The 20,511-nt window shown below is 32.3% G+C and overlaps 1 protein-coding gene and 1 long non-coding RNA gene across 9 annotated transcripts in view; one reads left to right on the top strand and one right to left on the bottom strand.

Moving 5' to 3' along the window:
* The window catches only part of LOC148238738 (uncharacterized), a 477,006-nt gene that overhangs the window by 290,176 nt on the left and 166,319 nt on the right, over positions 1-20,511 (top strand). The gene's annotated exons all lie outside the window — the stretch shown is intronic.
* LOC148238742 (ATPase family AAA domain-containing protein 2-like) overlaps positions 1-20,511 on the bottom strand; it is a 29,915-nt gene that overhangs the window by 4,342 nt on the left and 5,062 nt on the right. The window contains exons 2-14 of one of the 8 annotated variants that reach the window (XM_088200936.1): positions 16,158-16,242; positions 15,992-16,079; positions 15,158-15,924; positions 14,992-15,081; positions 14,327-14,924; positions 14,054-14,265; positions 13,685-13,985; positions 13,440-13,620; positions 13,020-13,374; positions 12,793-12,959; positions 12,586-12,734; positions 7,302-7,492; positions 7,063-7,247 (exon numbers count right to left, since the gene is read on the bottom strand). In XM_088200936.1, coding sequence (XP_088057062.1) covers positions 7,063-7,247; positions 7,302-7,492; positions 12,586-12,734; positions 12,793-12,959; positions 13,020-13,374; positions 13,440-13,620; positions 13,685-13,985; positions 14,054-14,265; positions 14,327-14,924; positions 14,992-15,081; positions 15,158-15,924; positions 15,992-16,079; positions 16,158-16,242 — 3,369 coding nt within the window. Of the gene's footprint in view, positions 1-7,062; positions 7,248-7,301; positions 7,493-12,066; positions 12,251-12,585; positions 12,735-12,792; positions 12,960-13,019; positions 13,375-13,439; positions 13,621-13,684; positions 13,986-14,053; positions 14,266-14,326; positions 14,925-14,991; positions 15,082-15,157; positions 15,925-15,991; positions 16,080-16,157; positions 16,243-20,511 lie in introns of those variants that run through there. The other 7 variants (XM_088200945.1, XM_088200951.1, XM_088200960.1 and 4 more) reach the window with 7 other exon arrangements.

The following is a 20,511-nucleotide window of genomic DNA, read 5'->3' as shown; positions in this document are numbered from 1 at the left end:
CAAAACCCATGTGTAAACTTCAGGGCATCAGAATAATCCGTGTTGAAATTAAATTTCAATTAGTGTCATCTCTTAATGAGAATATATACTACAAAAAAATAATAAATTTGTTTTTAACGGCGGTACACTTATTTTATATATGGGTCCCTGGCTTGGGATGAATAAAAATATTTATTTTGCCTAAACTTTCGATTAGCGAATTAGTTCTATTCAACGCATGGTCTAAACCAGTAATTCCCAAAGTGGTCTATATCGACCCCCAGGGACCTACGTCAGCGAAAAAAAATTTGGGGGTCCATGAAATAAAAATGGGGGTCCACTGAAGTGGATCTCAACAACCACTGATAGTACCTATCTACTTACATTATAATCTTATAAAATAAAGACATATACATTATTTATAAAAGTACCTATGAAGTAAAAAATGTATTATATATGTTTATAAAATTGTGTAAGTTGTAGGATGTAGGCATTCGCTTTGTGGTCGCAATACATTTTGAACTTGTAAAAGCCTGCACATAATGATATACCACCGTGATTCTCAAAGTGGTCTATATTGACCCCTAGGGGTCGACGACGACCTGCAAGGGGTCCATGTCAGTGATAAATAAAATTGGGGATCCCACACCCACATTTACATCTGATATAAATGTGGGTGACTTTATTTTTGGCTTTCAATGAATGGAATAATCCACATACACATATAGTAGAAATCTTTCAAAGTGAGTAGCACGATACCAGCTGTCAAAAACACATTTGAAGTTGATGAATTTGCAAAAAATCAATATCAAGCAAGCAGGGGGTCTACCCAAAACCGAAAAACATGGCTAGTGGTCTACGAGACAAAAAAGTTTAGGGACCTCTGGTCTAAACTGTCACTTTATTGTCGCGCAAAACTTTTTTATGTCAATGTAAACATTTTTTCTTAATAAAAGTGTATAAATAATATTAAATAAATTTTAAGTTTGATTTTATAAAAAAATAATGCATGCATATTCTCTAGTAAAGGGTGAGTAAAAATAAAAAAAAGCATTTAAATCTGTTAAAAACTAAAGTCGTTACAATTATTTAAGTGAAACAGTATGTACATTTTTACGCGCAAAAATCGTTCACATTACGTAATAGCATTCGCGCGCGACCGACCTGTAGATTTTGTTAATATATTACTTTAAAAGAATTTGGTAATTCCTAACTATTTTACCTGAAATTGTCAAATTACTAAAATTCGTCGTAAAATCTGTTAATCCATCGATGGATTTTGGAATAGATATTTTGACCAGTCTGTGGCTATTGTCAAAGCGCAGACGTGTGAATTATTATCTATGGTTCTCGATCTAAAAAGTTTTGCTTTTAAATTTATGTACATATTTTCTTTAAATAAATTAAATAACTTTTTAACTACATCCAAATGTGCTAATAAAGAAAAATATAAAATCAATACTAATTATGACGATGAAAACTTATTTGATAAAAAAACATTTGAGTTATTATGAAAATAATATTTCTGATATTGAATATAATCAAGAAATTACGGCAAATATTTCTGATAGTGAATTTATTGACGATGATGAATCGGAAGGAAAAGCTTATAGATTATTTTAATGCAATTGGGTAATGTAGCGATGACATTCTGAGACAACGACCATTTTTTTAGGCAATGAGTCAGACCAAAAATTCCAGGTTTTCAGGAACCTATAAATAAAAATAAATAAATGAGCAATAAAAAAATAAGCAAAAGAGTAGTTGTAACCTATAGATGAACGAAAAAGAATATTATAATATCTGTGTGGAAGGACAAAAAATTGTCGCAATGTGACTTATTAAATAGGTACTATTTCTATATATTAAATTTCTATATTATGTAAATAAATATTATCTATAGACAAGCAAATAAAAGATTTTTTAAAACGAGATCGAAAATCATATCTTTTTATGGAAGATTGGGACAATATAACCAAACATTGAGTATGTAAATATTTTTGTATTTTATATTTCAAAGTAATAATAAAAACAATAAATTCCGTGCGATTAAAAATAAGTTGAGAATCATTGGCGTTGTGTGAATTACAATAGTGAACAATTCACAAGGATAGAGCGAAACATTTTTTTTTGTTACTGCATTCTTGGGTGGTTTTTTCTTCAGGTAGAGGTCTCAACATCTGGAACGGGTTACAGGGTTATACCCTAAATAAATTATATATAAATAATAGGAAGGTAGTTTATTTGTTGTGATTAAATAAATTATACCATAGTGGATTTTTAACACTGGACACTTACTAATAAGTGTTTCGTGGCCCGACCGTTATCGGCTGCACACTTATTAGTAAGTGTTTAGAGGTGTATTCACAAACCGCCGCACAGTTATTCGTAAGTGTGCATTTGAATACGTTAGCCTATGAAATCTGAGATTTGAATTGTACACCAACAATTATCTTTTTATTGACTGTCTTTATTGTGTCGATTATAAATGACGATTATAATTCGTCATATTTTTTTTTCTATCGAGTGTGGAAATTTGTTTTTATAAAAAAATATTTCGCCCAATTTGGGTCTATGGTTCAACATCTTGCACACATGTTAAGGCACTAAAATTGTTTAATGACCAGAAATAGAGTTCAAGTGCACCATAAAAGACACTCAGATGCTTGTTTTGGTGTATAAGGTCCTTTACAGAGTCTGACACATATGTATACTGGCATATATGTATATACATATATTTTTATTTCTACGCTTATTGACAAAAGCATTTATTGTTTACAGCTAATAATAAAGAGTTCTGATTATGAACTAAAGAAATCCATGTGATGCATCTGGTGCGTAAATATATGTCAGAGCAGCTAAAGCTTTTTTTAAATAATATATTTTTATATTTTTGTAATCTTTTAATTATGTATTTTTAACAGGGCTGTGGAGTCGGAGTCGGAGTTGGAGTCGTGGAGTCGTGGTGTTTTGGCCGGAGTTGGAGTCGGAGTCGTGAAAAATGAGCGACTCTGAGCATTTTTTTAAATTATTAAATTTATGAATTTTTAATTGCGTAATAATGAATGTGTATAGCGTATGAATATTAAACGTGTAGAAAAACATCAAAAATACCTGATAAAATTAAACTTTTTTGAGTCGGAGTGGAGTCGTGTTGTTGGTAAATATCGGAATCGGAGTCAGAGTCGTGTTTTTTTTTAACGACTCCACAGCCCTGATTTTTAATGATAGATAGTACTATATTATTCAATTATATATGATTAGTTATCTTAATTAAATTAGTAAAAATAATTGGAATTTTAAAACTATTTTTACAACTAAAAATATAAGACCAATACCTATGATTTACGATCCCTGTAGTAAAGAAACTTGAAAAAATATAGTAAGTATCTAGTTATTTTTTCATGCAAAAACTATAAAATAAACTATCAAAAGCAGTCGCTTTTTTTTAAAAAATGGATATTTTGTGGGTATGTTTAAATTTTTTTGTGCTGGAACCAAACAAATCTCTGAATTCAAGATTACAGAAGAAAACTATTTGCTGAGTGCCCACATTAATTTTTATAATTATTAAAAACGTAGTTTTAGTAATATGACAATTTAAAATTACAATAATTTGTCATTTTTTTCGATCGCACAAAAATGTGCCAGCAGTAGGTTGTTTTTATAGTACGAGCGTGCGGCCGATGAAGTGTTAAGAAAAAAATATTGGACCGCAAAGGGAATATTATTTTTTATCAAAAATTATAAATAATGCACAAAATTTACGAATGAGTTCCTAAATGAAGCAACAGCAATAAGACTGCCGTTTCTCAGAAAAATCATTCAATAAACGGTTTCTTCAGGTCACGGATGTTTTTTTAGAGAATGAAAATTTATACAACGAATTTGATGAATCTAAATATATAATCTGAAAATGTAGATAATGATAAATTTGATAATTAGTTTTGTTTACATAGTATTATGTTGAAAAATGTTATTTTAAATATTCTAGTTTAAGGGATTATATTTTATAGAAATATGTTTTAAAATAAAGAACTAGTTTTATTATTAGATTGTAAAACACGGTGGGCAGAACACGTAAAATTACGTTTTTTTCAATTGTTGCTGGTATGCCGGACCAGTAAAATATGTTTTTTGTTGACTGGCGGTGGAAGTCGGGTTTTGTCAAATAATGAACTATTCTTTTATTTCACAGTCAAAACCTAGAAACAGATCGTATTTATGCCAGATTTTTAATGGGCTGCTTTTGTACCGCAACTCTGTTCAAACAATTTTTTTATACCTGGATTTCATTGACATGGGGCTGGCGAAAGGGTATTTTTGTCACAAACTATTATAAATGGTTTTGCAATGGATCTTAAGACTCTGAAAACGTAGTATAAGGTGAGTTTAGAATTTAAAATTTTATTAAATTAAATTATATACTTTCAAAGTCATGACGATTTTTTCGCGAGTAAATAATTTTGCGCGAGACTTTGATTTTCACCCGCACCAGGCGAGATATGGCAAGGAATTATACCCGCAAACAATGTGTTAAGTCGTTATGTAGGGTATATTCACAATTTGGAGATTCTGGAAGAACTTCGTTTTTGTGTGCAAACATAATTACCAGTGCTGAAGTTTTGTTTGAATTACCTCATAGAAAAACAGAATGTCCCAATAAGCACAGCAATCCGATTTTAAATCATCTGTCAGATTTGATTGGTTGCATGAGATATTATTCGCTTAGCTTTGGCTTGCAAATTCTGCTAAAGCGAAATTGTTTCTCAATGCTTTACACGATTATTTTGAGACGTGTTTTATTTTTTGCAATAACGCACCTATAAAATTATTTTGAGAATACCCTATGCCCCTTGAGGTTTCGTTTCCTGGGGGAAACATTGTTTAATCCTTTCAACGCCAAGCGCATGATATCATGCGCAAGTAAATCTACTGTCTAACGCCAAGCGCATGATATGATGCGCTCGTTAAAACCTTCGTTTTTTAAAGAAACGGAAAGGTAAAAGTTGGAAATATATGTTTTAAAAATCAGTTTGAGTTCCTAGTAAACGATTTCAGTGATTTTATTTATAGAATTTGCGATGAAACAGTGGTATATATAATTATAAAGTCACGCCTTAATTTTAGTCGTTTGTATTTCAGGCGCGGTTTCGATCGTGCTTCTTTAGGCCACTTTTAGGGTTAGCACAAACGCATCGCGGAAATTCGTTTTTTTATACTTTAATTTATGAATCGAAATTAAATTATGTCATCAATATTTCAATGATAATTGTGATTTGTAAATACTTGTGAATATATTTATACGTTATTTCGACTGTTTTAATATTGTCAACTGTTTTTGTGATTGGTTTTTATTGTTTGTAATAATTAAATAATAATAATAATAATTACTATTAAATACTTATTAATAAATATAAATATGATATAATTAATAAAATATCAATATTAACTCTTAGTAAATATTAAATAATAATAATAATAACAAAAACGATTCCTTGTCATAGAATCATTTTATTTTACTTGTTCTATTATTTTATAATTTATTTGTAATATGTTTATTTATTTACATTAAATTAATACCATCGTGACCTAACAGGTTACCCCAATGCGTCACGATGGTCGAAAAGTTTATTATTTATTGTATATATATGTGTGTGTGTGTGTGTAATATATATTACATATTCCGCCTGGAGTGTAGATATGTTGCACTCTTGCCGGTCCCAAGCCGGGATAAAGGAGGAGGGTTTCTATCATGGAGCAAACCAACCAACGTGGATAAATCCAAATAATTATGAAAAAATTACAAAGAAATAATAAATCCGCCCCGATTCATAATGACCTAGACCAGGGGTTCCCAACCTGTTTGTATCCTAGAGCGCATTTTACAATATCGGTAGGGCGGCGGGCACCACCTGACTCGTCAAAGATTCCTTTTTTGCCACTTACAGGAGCTATAATCGGAAAAAAGTCGGCGATCTCGGCCGATTTGAGTTGTAACTTCGGTTCGGACAACTTCGAGAGAGTGTAGTAGAGGCTTAACAAATAATTGAAAATAATTTTTAATTAGTTTGTGAAAAAAATTCTATTGCGGTCAAATAGTGGCGGGCGCACACAAATCGGTCCGCGGGCGCAATGGCGCCCGCGGGCATGGGGTTGGGAACTCCTGACCTAGATGATCGAAATCTAGATAAACGATTGGACTTCAATTTTGGAAGCTGGAATGTGCAATATTACAACCAGGAAAAATGCAAGCAATAGCGGAAGAAATACTAAAACTCAAGATATATCTAGAAGCCCTACAAGAAATTAGGTGGAAAGGCCAAAACCGATCACCGGTTGTAGCGCCGTGGAAGAAGAAGTAGAATATGTATATATTATAAATTATACATATAATTATATATAGTTAAATGTAACATCGTATCTTGCTATCAAGTTTTATTATTTATTATTTTTATATATAAAGAAATATGACAACCTTCAACAACAACCAATTGCAAACACCATTGATCAAAAACAAACGGTTTGGTTATTAGGGTTATTTTTGTGTACGATATATGTGATTTTGTATGCATCAAAGAAATCTTGTCGATTCGTAAATTTTTATAACAGGATGTAGGTCAGACGAAGAAAAAATGCGTTGCAGATTTATATATTAAAATTGTCTCAGTGTGAGCATGACCCTGCTTGTCGTTCGCTTGTATAGTGCCGCGCGCGTGCATGTGTGTGTAGGCGTGTCCACGCGAGCCAACACGCGGACCGACCAATTGATTTAGTTTTGTTCACCTTATATTTCCAACAATACGACTAAAAATGTTTGTTTATTGATATAATTAGAATGTTTAAATCATGTTAGTCATACATATATAATTTTAAAATATAAAAATTGAGTATTTTGGCTGTAATGATGTGTTAAACAGAGTAAGTAGCCAAAAAATTATATCGCTAAAAACGCATGGCGTACAGCGAGTAATTAAGAATTTACCGGTCGGCGGTCTAAGGGTTAAGCACACCATAAATTTCTTAGAGAGCAGTTAGGATTTTCTATTGAGAACGACACTTGTTTATATGTAACAAAATTACCTTTTGCAAGAGAGAAGTCCTCGCTTTCTTTGCCACCATTCCTTTGGACCAGAGCGATTTCTTCTTCCTCTTACGTTTACTCGACGACGTGTGTAGCGAATTTGATGCATCCACGTCCAACGTTTCATTTGGCTGATCTTGCGACGGTTCAGTGGGCGTCGGATTTAAACCGTTGACTATAAACACTAGTCAAGTTTAAATACAAATTAAACAAAATTTAAACAACATCAACAACAAACCTGCATGATTAGCAGTGTAAATAAAGTTTGGCAAATCTTTATCTTGAGCCGTAGCATCCATGGTCGCTTTTTGGGCGGCAATCACCCTACACTCTTCTTCGAAATCAGTGTCCATTTCGACCTCCACCAGGGCATAGGCGTGATCTCGGAGAGAGCACGCTTCGTGTCGGATTTGCTTATCGGACGACGTTCTGCAGATGATAGGAAATAATTAAGACACTGAATACGGTACTGAAAACATAATTTATCTAATAACAAATCTTAATATGTAATCAAATAAATAGTCATGCATATTATATTTTATAATATTACAAGTTAGCCAAAACAGATATATATATATATATATATATATATATATATATATATATATATATATATGTAGAGTTGTTATTGTGAATAAAAAATGTATGATTATATATCATGCCAACTATAGAAGTAGATCGTACCTATTTAATCCTTTCGTTCTAATGTGCGCATGAACGGTGAATGATGACATCAAGAAAAGATGAAAGTTTAAATGAAATAAAATTATAAAAAATAGCAATGAAGCAACATTTCAATGCTATCTTTCACTAGACAATAGACGGTGAAACAAAGTCAAAATATTGAAGCAATCATGATAACAACGTACATCAATTTTGTTATTTTTTTGCCCTAAAATAAGGTTATTCGATTTATATGTAAAACACTGAAATTCCATAAAATTGTGATACACTATACAAATTTAATAAGTTTTTGGACCTTATTACAAGGTTCAGTGGTTTTTACGGACAGGATTATTCCAGACCCAAATTTTGCTGACAGGAACTTTCCGGACATTGATTTTTGCAGATACTTATAATTCTAAATAGTGATTATTTCGGACAAAAAAATATTGTTAATATTTTATTAAAAAAATAATAAGGTAAGCATTTGGATTGTTGAATTTTTTACTACCGAGTTCAATTTCGCAATCAATTTGAATTAAATCAAATGAATCAATATTTTTACGCAAAAAAAACGATAATCTTGAGCTAGTTTTAACTACTTTTTCCATCATAGAAAACGTAATTTTTGTCTAAATCTTTTCAAAAGGATCTTTATAAAACATAATAGTAGTGACATGCAATAAAATTAATCCCTCGTGTAAACTTCAAACAACTTTTTTCTATTGTCTTGCCTAAATGGCCTATTCTCATTACTAAATAGTTTTATGTTACTTTTTATGAAATTAATCTTTATTATTTCAAGTAAAATACCATAAGTTTAACAATAAGCACATGTAGAATTATAAAACAAATAGTTGCATGGGATTATGGCGTATTTCAATATACAAACAAAAATGTGAAATTATTATGAAGCAAATTACTACACCAGTAATAAAATTATAGTATTAGTTCTTAAGACTTGTGATATTTAACTTGAAATAATAAAATAGTCCGTAAAGTGTATTTTTTAACCCTTTGCACTCGTAATCGTTTTCGTACTAGGTATGTCGCCAGTTCGGGAAAAATGAAAAATGTAAAATTCTTTTTAAAAATTAAAATTATATATGTAGAGCATAAATATGAATAAACTAATACCAAAAACGAAGAAATCAGAACAAATACTTGCATTTCTCTAAATTACATTTTAATTTTTTTTGGTTCTCTCAAGTACCATTGGTTGACAATTCATAACAATAAATTAACACAATAGGGCGACGACCCATTTTAAAATATTTATGGGACCAAAAAATGTTTTAACCATAAATAAACAGATATACACAAATAACAAAGACATGCCGCTCAGTTTTATATATCTCTACCTGCGAATGAAGAAAGCTTTCATCGCTTGCAGAAATACAAAATTGTACCGTTTTACAACAATTTAAAAATCCACAAGTTATATCTATGTTTATATAAACTGATGTTAGGTATATTTTTAAAAACTAAAATACGTCCCATCGAAGGTCAAATGAAACGTTGCAGTTAATGTAATATTATTATATATATTTCTTAATTAAAAATAGACAAAACTTTTAATGAGTAGCTTTATGGTACATATTTGTTTGTGATTTTATATATTCGAGCTAATAATGCTTAAATAGCATATTTTTATATAAAAATAAACAAAGTGATGCACGAAAAAGGGCATTACGTTTAATAATATGTGGGATGTTGATTTATTATAAATTAAAGAAACAAATATGGAAAAATATTATTTTTTAAATTTTTTTAAAATTGGTTTACCAGCTCATTAGCGTAAAACAATTGAAAATAATCAATAGGTTGTATACAGTTTGCGGGAACTTGGGGCCCAGGACATTTATCATTTGGTGGAAATATTGCTATTTATAAGGTACATTGTCATTACTAGGTATTATTCTCTAATTTTCTGATGTGGTGCGATTTGTTTTACCGTTTCTTCTTCGCTATTATTTTAATTGCCTGTATTCGATTCAAGGCAACAGGCCTAATTTCGACATTACTTTCTTTACTATCATCATTGGAAGATGAAAAATCAAACATGTAATCCTCCCCATCACTATCATTACAAAATATATTATCATTACAATTACTATATTCAGTAATAGCACTGTTTTTTTTTACAATAAAATTAAAAAAATTAGTAATTAAAACAAAATTATTAATCACTATAGTCTTACTTAGACACAAATTATGGACACCCGAGACTCTGTCGAAAGCCCAATAGGCAATAAAAATGTCACCGGCGCGTGTCTACCGAAGGACGATCGCCAACCATTGCCTTCGGAGAAATCTATGGCACATCTGCATTTAAATATAGTCATAAAAAAAAACCCCGACTTATCGCGATAAATGAGCTCTCCTCGGCTTGATTCAAGTAAAAATGATAATTTTTTGATTAGATATGCTTCTTGAAACTCTTGTCTACAACACTGCAAAAACGCCATTCAAAGCATGCTCAGGAAATACCCAAAAACCGACGTTATATTTCATTAATTGAAATGGTGCGCCTGACGCACCTTACGAGTAATATAGACCCAAGCGATGGTGCGTCTCACGCACCTTACGAGCGGAAAGGGTTAAACGCAGAAACCCAATCTTTTTTCAAGGTTAAAAAATGATTTTATCATGAGTGGAACTGTCCCTTTTTATGATGATATACGCTAATTCTTCCATTAAATTATAGATAGATGAGTGGTTTAGTTGATGAACTCGACAATCCCTTTAGCTATCGAGTAATATTCTTATCAATATAATCCCTACTTTATACTAACTACTCTTTATATGTAATTTTGTAAAATTCTTTCCCAGATTGATTTTCAGAACACACTAGTAACAATGGATCGTATTTTTTCAATTAATGGATTAAATTTTAATAAAAACTGTTTCCAGTTAATTTGGGAGTAACCACATAAAGTCAAATCTGTTTAGCTTGGAATCTTTCTGAATTACTAGTTCTTAAAACTTATATTTAACTCAACACTTGGTCGACGGGTCGTTTTTTCCCGCATGATCTGCGAAAACAGGCTGTTCGCGAGAACTTTGCGCAACACAGATTTATAACAAAAAAATATGATAATTTTTGTTATTTAAAACGGAATTAAATAACAAAAATTTATCAAATGTCTTCTGCATTGTGTTGGTACATATGTTAAAATTATTTTATCAGTGGTTTTCAATCTGTGGGTTGCATAATATAGTCTCTAGCTCTGTCAGCTTTAAAAATAATTTACTATCTAGTTTTACTATCATCTCTTGTTTATACAAAGAGCTCTTTGATGGTCCTTCACATAGGAAGTCAGCCAGGGCAATAAAAATAATTATGCTTTGAAATATTTTTTTCTTAATGTAGAAATATTCATTCATAGACAGCAGCACAAAACGCTTTAGTTTTTGCCAATTGATACTACTGGATCTGTCGTTAAAAGTCAGAAATGATAAAAGGTAGTCATTACCCGTCCCGTCACCTGACATCAGAGAAGGAAGCAGGTAGATACTACCCGGCCCGTTGGTTAAGTGTTAAAATTATAAAAAACTAATATCATAAGAGTAATATAAAACTATAAAAAAAATTGTTTGAAGTTATGGAAAGATTAATTTTATTACATGTCACTACGTTTTATGACAATCTTTTTGAATGGATTTAAACAATAATGCCGCTTTCAATAATGGAAAAAAATAATTAAAACTATTTAATTTTTTAAAAGTTTTTGTCCGTGTTTATAGACGTCAACGAGTTAAAAATGTTATAAAAATAATTAAAATATGAACAACAGATATTTGAAAAACTAATGAAACATTTTTCTACAAAGTAAAATATTGATTCATTGGATTTGATTGCTACATTGAACTGCGTAGTTAAAAATCAACAATCCAAATGTTTATTATAAATTTTTTAAATATAATATAAAAAATATTTTTTGCCCGAAATAATCAATATTCAGAAAGCTCCTGACTGTGAAATTCGTGCCCGTAATGATTCTGTCCAGAAAAATCCGAGAACCCATTATAAATATGGTGCAGAATTTTCAGTTTAAAAATAACTATAAAAAACCATTCATTATTTGTAAAAAATATAGAATCTTTTGCTGTAATTATTTTTTTGTTTTATTTATCATTTGCTTTAAAAATAGTAAAAAAAAATTTTTATCATCAACTATGATATTAGTATTGACTTTATTAAAAGCAGTGTTTAAAGTAAAAAAAGATAAATTTTTTTTACAAAACTATAATTTGTATGCCACGTATAGTTCTTTTTTTAAATTGGGTTCATACTGTAAAACGATTTTTTGCTACAAAGATAATGAAAAACTATAATATATTCAAAATCAATAGACCATTTAATAATCCTAGTTAACAAAAAAAACATAGTAAAAAATGAGCAAAAAAACTATACATGGTTACAAAAATGTAATTACAGATACAAATACAGGGATTTCATGTCATAATCAATAAAAAATAATTTCCTCAAAGCAAAAAGCCTTGTTATAGTGTAGTGTAAAGCTGAAATTATAAATATAAATCGAGTTATTTCATCTTTGTGGCAAACATTGTTGTACAGTGTAATTGATTATTTATAAAACTGAACTTTCTTCTGTGCATTATTGAGTGTAAGTAGGTTAGTATTTAAAGAATTAGTTTGAAGAAAATGCAGCTTTATATCTATAGATAAATATATAAAATAAATACAGGACATTCTCGATTATTATTTTAAATCAAATAATAACAGGGAATCGTCGTTCAATATTTAAAAAAAATACATTTATAACATTCTTTTTAGACATTGATAAAAACATGGCAGACATTGACAAATTTATTATTTTAGCATATAAGTATACCTATCCGGGTTGTACTCCAAAGCGTTAGCACAGATAAGGTCAATGTCTTTAAGAAAATCTCTAGCGCAGTTATAGCGATGCATGTCTACTTTGGTCATCATCGTCTCGAGATCCATCGGTGTTTTGATGATTGTCGGATAATCGGTGACCTTAAAAATTTATCGATTAACATCAAAACTTTAAAGGAAAATCGACGATAAGCCTTACTTCTTCGAGGTCTACAGGTTTGGTGAACTTATAGAAGCGCCTGTTTGCGGCTAACTTGCGGCAGACGTCTCTCAAGAAAATTCTCAGTTCGCGCAAGACGTGATTTTCGCGCCTGGCTTTCTTGTGGAGCTCTAAAGCTGACGGTCTCGGAGCCGGCGGAGGAGGAGCTGAAGAATAATTTTATATGTTAATATACATATCATTAAACAAAATGATAGAACACACACCTTTGGGCAATTCAGGAAGTTCTATTTCTCTATAGTGTGTGGGATATTCGAAAGGTTTTACAAGAAATAGCGGCTTCAGCATGTTGGAAATTTCAGATTGCGTTGCTTCTTTGATATCATATACGCAATCTTTGTAATGCGGGAACAGCATTTGAACGTCTTCCGGCAGATCCTCGTAGGTGCAATCAGACGTGGCTAAGAAAAGGCAGTTGTTCATCGCTGCTATCTCTTGCCAAAGATGAGTGATAAGACTCGATCCGGTTTCTCCGAGTAGCGGCCATAATAAATCAACGGACGGAGTGTAGATTATGCAGCCGTTCTTTCCTTGGGAGCATCTACGTATCTCGGCGAATACCTATAATTATTAATCACGGTACTCGTAATACACACAATTATTTATATATTATAAAATATATTTACGGATAATATAGCTTGTTCGGCCGTGATTAAGGCTCCTTGGTGCAACGTAGACATGCTCAGCTCTCGTATAGCGCAATGCTCTAAATTAGTTAAGACGGCGGGGCCGATGTGCGATGACGAACAAGATCCTCTGATCAGCAATACAGAAGACCAATGTCGTGCGTAAGAATCATTTCCACTTCTAAAATCGGACGTTTATAAAAGTTGACAAGACAATCTAATTCATAAAGATGAACTTCAAATACCCCATCTCCAAATAATGATGTTTGTCGGCGGGCGGAAAGATCTTTTTAGCTAAAGAAGTGGCCATATCTACGTTGGAAGAGAGTAATGGGACTAAATACGGCAGAATAGGCCTAGTCGGTGGAGGAGCACACCTGGAACCGGCTGCTACCAGACCTTTCATCGCAGCTACCATATCTTCACGTAATATTTCCACTTTAATTGGATCAATCAACAGAGCGTGATGAGTTCTGTACACTTGAGGATAAGTACGTTCGAGAGCTTTTAATACAGATTCAGAACACAGAGCTTTCAGATCAGATCCTAAAACATATAAAAGGGTTAGTATTTATAAGCATAAAGCTATTAAATAATACTAAATATATATAAACCTCCATATCCCGTAGTTATATCAGCTATATATTGAATCGTATCTTCGGAAGCTAACGGATTCCACGAAGAAGTCAAGACCCGCAATATAGCAGCTCTTTGATTAGCTGGAGGCGGTGGGAAGTGTAATTCTCGATCGAATCGACCGGCTCTTCGTAGAGCAGGATCTACCCCGTCCAAACGATTAGTCGCCCCGATCACAATTACTTCGCCCCTAAAAATATTACAAATTTAAATAAATTCGAATTTTTATTATTAATATTATATAGACAAACCTATCGCAGAGTCCGTCCATCTCAGCCAGTAGTGTGCCAACTACGCTCGTATGGACCTGATCTTGTCTCGCGCTTCTCACGGGAGCTAGAGCATCAATCTCGTCGAAGAATATGATGCTCGGTTTCATTTTATTGGCTTGCTGGAAGAGTAGCTTTATGTTCCTTTCGCTCTCTCCGACCCACTTCTTCAGACAATCTGCGCCTTTCCTCATAAAGAACGAGACTTGCTGACCGCTCTGTATGGAACATTCGTTAGCCAAAGCTCTGGCGAGTAGAGTTTTGCCGGTTCCGGGAGGACCGTGGAATAATACGCCTTTAGGCGGACGGAAGCCAAACTTGTCGAACAGTTGCGGATACATCAAAGGAAACAGGACCATCTCACGCAGGCATCTAATGTGATCTTCGAGACCGCCGACAGATGAGAATCGGATAGAACCGTCTAGTTTGATAGGTTGTATATCTCTTAAAGCTCGATCACAGTGCTCGCCTAATGTCTTAGGTTTCTGTCTTGTTTTAGTTTTGTTCTTCACGGACACATTCAGTTCTTCGTCCGAATCTGAAGACGAGCTACTATTGGAGCTAGTCGTTGGACTTTGAGCTGGAAATATAATATTGATTTAAATCAATAGTAAGGAATAGATATTAGTTATACAAGTTATACTTACATCTTACTATAATTTTTGGTTGTTTGCGCTCTCTTAAACTATAAGTTTTTCTTGTGTTATACGGTTTTTTCCGCATACCATAATTCTTACCTATAATCAAATTGTTAAACAAATATAATAAACAGATGTGTATTACACAGTTGCAATTGAGAAACTATGAAAGTACCTTCACAAGAAGCGGATTCAATAAACGAATTTCTCGGCTTCCTCGTTCTATTTGATCTCCTCAAATTTCTTCTAACGACGATTTCTGAATCTGAAGAATTTTCACTTTCGCTAGCCGTCTCGCGTTGGCTGTGACTGTTGTCGTCTTCTTTTTTCTCATTCCTATTGCTCTGTTTCGTAATAGGTGGTCTTCGTCGGCGCAAGCGATGATTCATAACGATCGTTTTTTCTTCGTTGCCGCCTTCCGAGAGCGTTTTTTGATCTTCCTTTTCCAACTCTTTTTTGATTTCAGACTTGTCTGAATCGACAGCGGCGGATCCGTTCTCACACATCTTCTTATTGTCTTTCTCCTCGTCAGTCTTGGCCTCTTTCTTACCCTTGGACTGATTACAAGTCTTTTTCTCTACGGGCTTATCGCTCTGTTGTTCGTCATCACTCGCTATCCTGCCGTTCAACGGCTTGTTTCTGACATGCGGTCTAACTATTCGCTTAGAGCGCGGTCTCTCGTCTTCCGAGGACATCTCCGACGTGGAACACATCTGCCTGAGACCCAGCAGCCTGGGATAGCCTTTCACCTTTAACTCATTAGTGATCCAACTCTCGTTGAACGTGTGATGAAGCAACTTGCGTTGTCGCCCGCTTCTCCGCACGTGACATTCAGTTTCTTGCATTGGCTTATCGCTCTCCTCCATATAGTTATTGGGTTGTAAAGGTCTCAATTGTCTACTCTGCTCTCCTTTGAAGAACACTCTGACTGAGCGGCGCTTTCTATTGTGAAACGAAAAAAATAAATTGACGAGATTAAGAACGCATCATTACGCACGATGAATCTTACCGCCTATTGAACTTTTCCGCCTCCGTGTCCTCGCTCTCCGGATACATGATGCGAGGCATTTTGATAGCTCTTAATCTACGACTCACTACTGAAATGATAATAATTGTTCGATTAGTGTTGATTACGCATCGTCCATTTTGGGCATTTATAATTCAAGAATTTTTACATTGCGTCGGCCAATGTTGCCGCTTTCTAGTTACTCTATAATGGCTCCTGAGGGCCCTCGGTGCCCAACCGTCAACAGAATCATCCTACAAGGATAAGAGAAACTTTCTTTTTATTGAACTTGAAGACTTAAACCGACAAAGAAGGTAACTACATGCAATAGATACACCCAAGGATATAAATTCAATACTAGATGAACTAGAATATATAATAGACACACACTAGATGAACTAGGATATATAATAGACAAAACAAAGCAAGTTATCTGTAATAACAAAAAAAAAAAAAACAGTTTCCTTAAAAACTAGCGAATTAACTAATAGAGAAAAAAAAAGAAAATTAGAAAATAAAGGTAGTGTTATAGGTGTAGTTATTTATAGGATTAAATAGATAAAACTAAATAAAATTACCAGCATTCTTTGTTTTATTCATCAACAATATTTTAAAAGTATATATGTTTATTGGGTTTAAAGAGTTTAAGGCATATGATTCTGAAAATTCGACTTTTTACAAGTTACTGGACTTGAAATGTAAGTCAAGAAAATCGAAACGATAATATCTTACAAATGTATTAGACTAAAGAAAAAAAATTCATTGAATCTAGATATGAATGAAGTAGAGAATCAAAGTACTTATGTTAAGATCCATAGTAAACTCGTTGTTCTTACATAATTTTGTAAAATCATATATACAAATAACAATTTATGAATAATTTTATGAGTTTCATTTAGAGCATAAAAAAGATCAGTTTCAAACTCGTGTCAATTGAAATATCTATATTATAGTAATTTTTCTAAATACCGCTGTTGTCGTTATCATTAGTTTTACTTGATTTCAATATAAAACGTTTATTACAGTTAGCTGTATTACATGATTCAAATTTATTTTCAACCAGACCTCACATTATATTTTTTCATTATGCTGACTGCCGTCAGTAATACGGATTTTTTAACCCCTTAAGTGGATATGTCGTATATATCCGTCATGACAAAACTACTTGCAAAGTGGGTATGACGGATATATCCGCATTTTGAAAATTTTAGCAAAACTCAATGGAAACGACGGATATGTCCGCTTGCGACGTTGTTTACGTTAGATGTATGAATGATTCATCTCGGGAAGCGACTTGTTCGAACTTGATGATGTCAGTGTGTGTCAAGCGATCGTAGAGGTTTCACAGATTTGGTTTGTTCAGTTCATATTGTTCGTTTTACTTTCTACATATTTTTTACTTGTAAGTTGGTTGCAATAATTAATATTATTCAGAATAGTAATATTATTAATAAAAATATTTTTGATAGAAAAAAGGGAAGAGAAGTTAAGAAGATCTAAAACCGCAAAACCTTCACATTTAGTTGAAGCACATTTTCCGTCATTTATTCCGCCGACGACATAACAAAAGCCTACAAAACGATGTGTACTGTGTTATAAAAAAGGTATTCGAAAAGAATCTAAATACTGGTGTGAAGACTGCAGCAGATCACCACTTTGAGCAGCTCCATGTCTTAAAATATATCACACCAAAAAAATAGTTTTTGGTGTGTATATATCTGCTAGCGGCAAAAAGTTCGTGTCACTGCGGATCACACTTTCAACAGTGAAGCATAACGTTGAAGGGGTTAAGCAATTTTCTATATAATTTTAGATATCATAAGAATTACATCCTTTTGATATGTAAACTAGACTTTAATAATAATAGCAGTCTTCTGACTCGCAAGTCGCCCTGAGGGGCGGTAACCGTACGTACACAGGATAGTATTAGTTTGTCGTTCTGGTGGTACATCCCGCTTCTTTCTGTAAGTTATGTTTTATTTACTTAAAAAATATATTTGTTCTAATTCAGCCCTGTTTTCACCTATCATAATTTTGTATTTGTTTATATCAGTGTAGCCTGTACGACATTTGATTTATTTTTTCAGGTTGTAAATATATGAACATAAGGGTGAGCAGTTCAAAGTATCAACGCTCATCTTTTAGTCCTTTACACACTCACTTATTGAATGTAATATTATAGCAAGGTTTTTTTTAATATAAAATAATGAAAATCATTTTTTCAAACTTCAAATGGATTGTTTGTTTTCTATATACAGGCGGCCCTCGACTTTCAACGTTCGACTTTCACACAATTCGCTATTTCGCACATTTTTTTTAAATTCAATTTTTTTTTAAAAAAAATTATAAGCATGAGTGAGAAACGGTAAAACTTCAGTGTTGATACGAATAAAAAAAAATTAAGGACTCTTAAACTTCACACGATTCGAGACAAAGATGAAAATTATTAGATGTTCTGATAGCGGTGAATCTTTTGCTTCAATCGAACGTTCGTATGATACAAACAGGTCTACGATATGTTCAATTTTACAAAATAAAAATATAATTAAGGAATACGTTCTAAAATTGTGGAAATTAAAGATATATTTCCACAATCTTTAAAGATATGTTTCAAGAAAAACACGGCAAAAAAAACATGGATGAAATGGAAAAATCTTTGTCATCGTGGATCAATGACCAACATCAAAAAGATGTCCCTCTGAGTATTTCAATTCAAGCAAAACTCTTAGTTTGCACAAAGATTGGAAAGATAGATTAAAATAAAGATTTTTACACGGTTTTTTAAACAAGTAACGGTTAGTTTAACAATTTTAAAATGAAGTATTCTTTTCATAATATTAAATTTACCGGAGAATCGGCTGATGCGGATAAAGATGCTGCAAAAGAATTTATTTCCTAATTATCCAAAATTATTGAAGATGGAGAATATTCCTCTAGCCAAATATTTAATGTTGATGAGACAGGTTTATTTTGGAAGCCTTCACGCAACTTGACAATTTTAAAAATATTATGGAAGATTGTGGTCCCAATGGAGAACGCATAACTCAAGTGCGTAGGGCGATCAATAAAGACATAGCACGTTATAAAATACTATATGAAGAAAAGAAAAAGAATAGTGGAAAACAGTTAACTCTTGATAACTTTTCAAATAAAACACCCGGAAACCCCACTTAAACATGTCTCTTAAACGCCTCTTAAACTTCTTATATTTACTTAATAAATAAATATTTTAAAATACACACAATTTCAAATTCTTTTTACTTCCCTCTACTTTCGAACATTCAACGTTCGCACACATTTTCAAGAACCAATTATGTGCGAAAGTCGAGGGCCGCCTGTATTCCAATCGCTGGAGTCGCTTCTTAGAATTCAGCCACGTCAAGGTTAAAAAAAAATAACGTTGAATTATACTTGTTTACAAATTTAAAAAAAATTTACGACTCATGACATTTGAATAATTTCTTATGTAAAATCGCAGACTGAATCCGAAAATGAAGTCTAAAATTAAGAAAGTTTCTGCTAAATTTCCGTATTTATTATTCTGAAAAAAAGTTTTTATTTAATTCGGTTCTATTTGGCCGATTGCAAAGTATTATATATCAAATTAAAGGCAATTGACTATATAGCACTTTCCATACAGATAATTGATTTAGCCACTATAATTTATCAATAATTTTTATCAAAATTTAAGAAAAAAATCTGATTGTAGCGTGAATTACACACATTCTTTTTAGTCCTGGTTTTTTTATTGGATGTTAAAACCCGATTTATTACAAAGAAAATAAGCGGCAGTCAAAATCGGTTAGAAAATATAGAAGTTATAAACGTTTGAGTAAAAACACAGAAATGCAATTTTTACCCATTTCCATCATTATCTTGACTTATTGCGTATGTTATTTAAATAAATTTCAAATGGTATTAAAAATTCCTGCAGACATCATCGCTTTGTCCCAAAATCCCTGATAGCGATGTTTCCATGGCCTTTATTTACTGGCGAAATCGTTCACCATGCTCATTATTTTTATCACCAAGATAACCAATAAAGAAATGCAAATGGGAGTACAGAAAATTAAAATTTAAAGACATCTTCATTGAATCACATCTTCGGACTGAGTCAACTTCACAGTGGGCCAAGAAAATGTCAAATCAAATACACTCACTCGTCAAGAATTTATTCTTTCACCTTTACATATCAAATTTTGGCTCTTTAAAAACTTCGCGAAGGCTTTACAAAATATAGCGATCCAATTTTTTTACTTAAAAACTGTTTCCGAATTTATCTGATAGGAAGATCGAATAAATAATGTCTAAACCGATAAAGAAACTTGAATAAAAAAGTGTTGTAGTCGGCAAATAGGAAATTCAATTACATTTAATTTTCTATGTAGTCAGTGGATATGTGCTGCAGGACTGCAACCCTTCCAATATGAAGTAAATATTTTCGTTCCATAATCACTGTTCTTAAATTTGTAATTTAATTCCTATATTCTTCTTACACAGGTGTAAAAATGCAATACATACTT

Source organism: Plectrocnemia conspersa, unplaced genomic scaffold (assembly GCF_051122295.1).
Source record: "Plectrocnemia conspersa isolate PC_06_02 unplaced genomic scaffold, ASM5112229v1 ptg000001l, whole genome shotgun sequence".
NCBI lineage: Eukaryota > Metazoa > Arthropoda > Insecta > Trichoptera > Polycentropodidae > Plectrocnemia > Plectrocnemia conspersa.
This window is presented reverse-complemented; position numbering and strand designations above follow the sequence as displayed.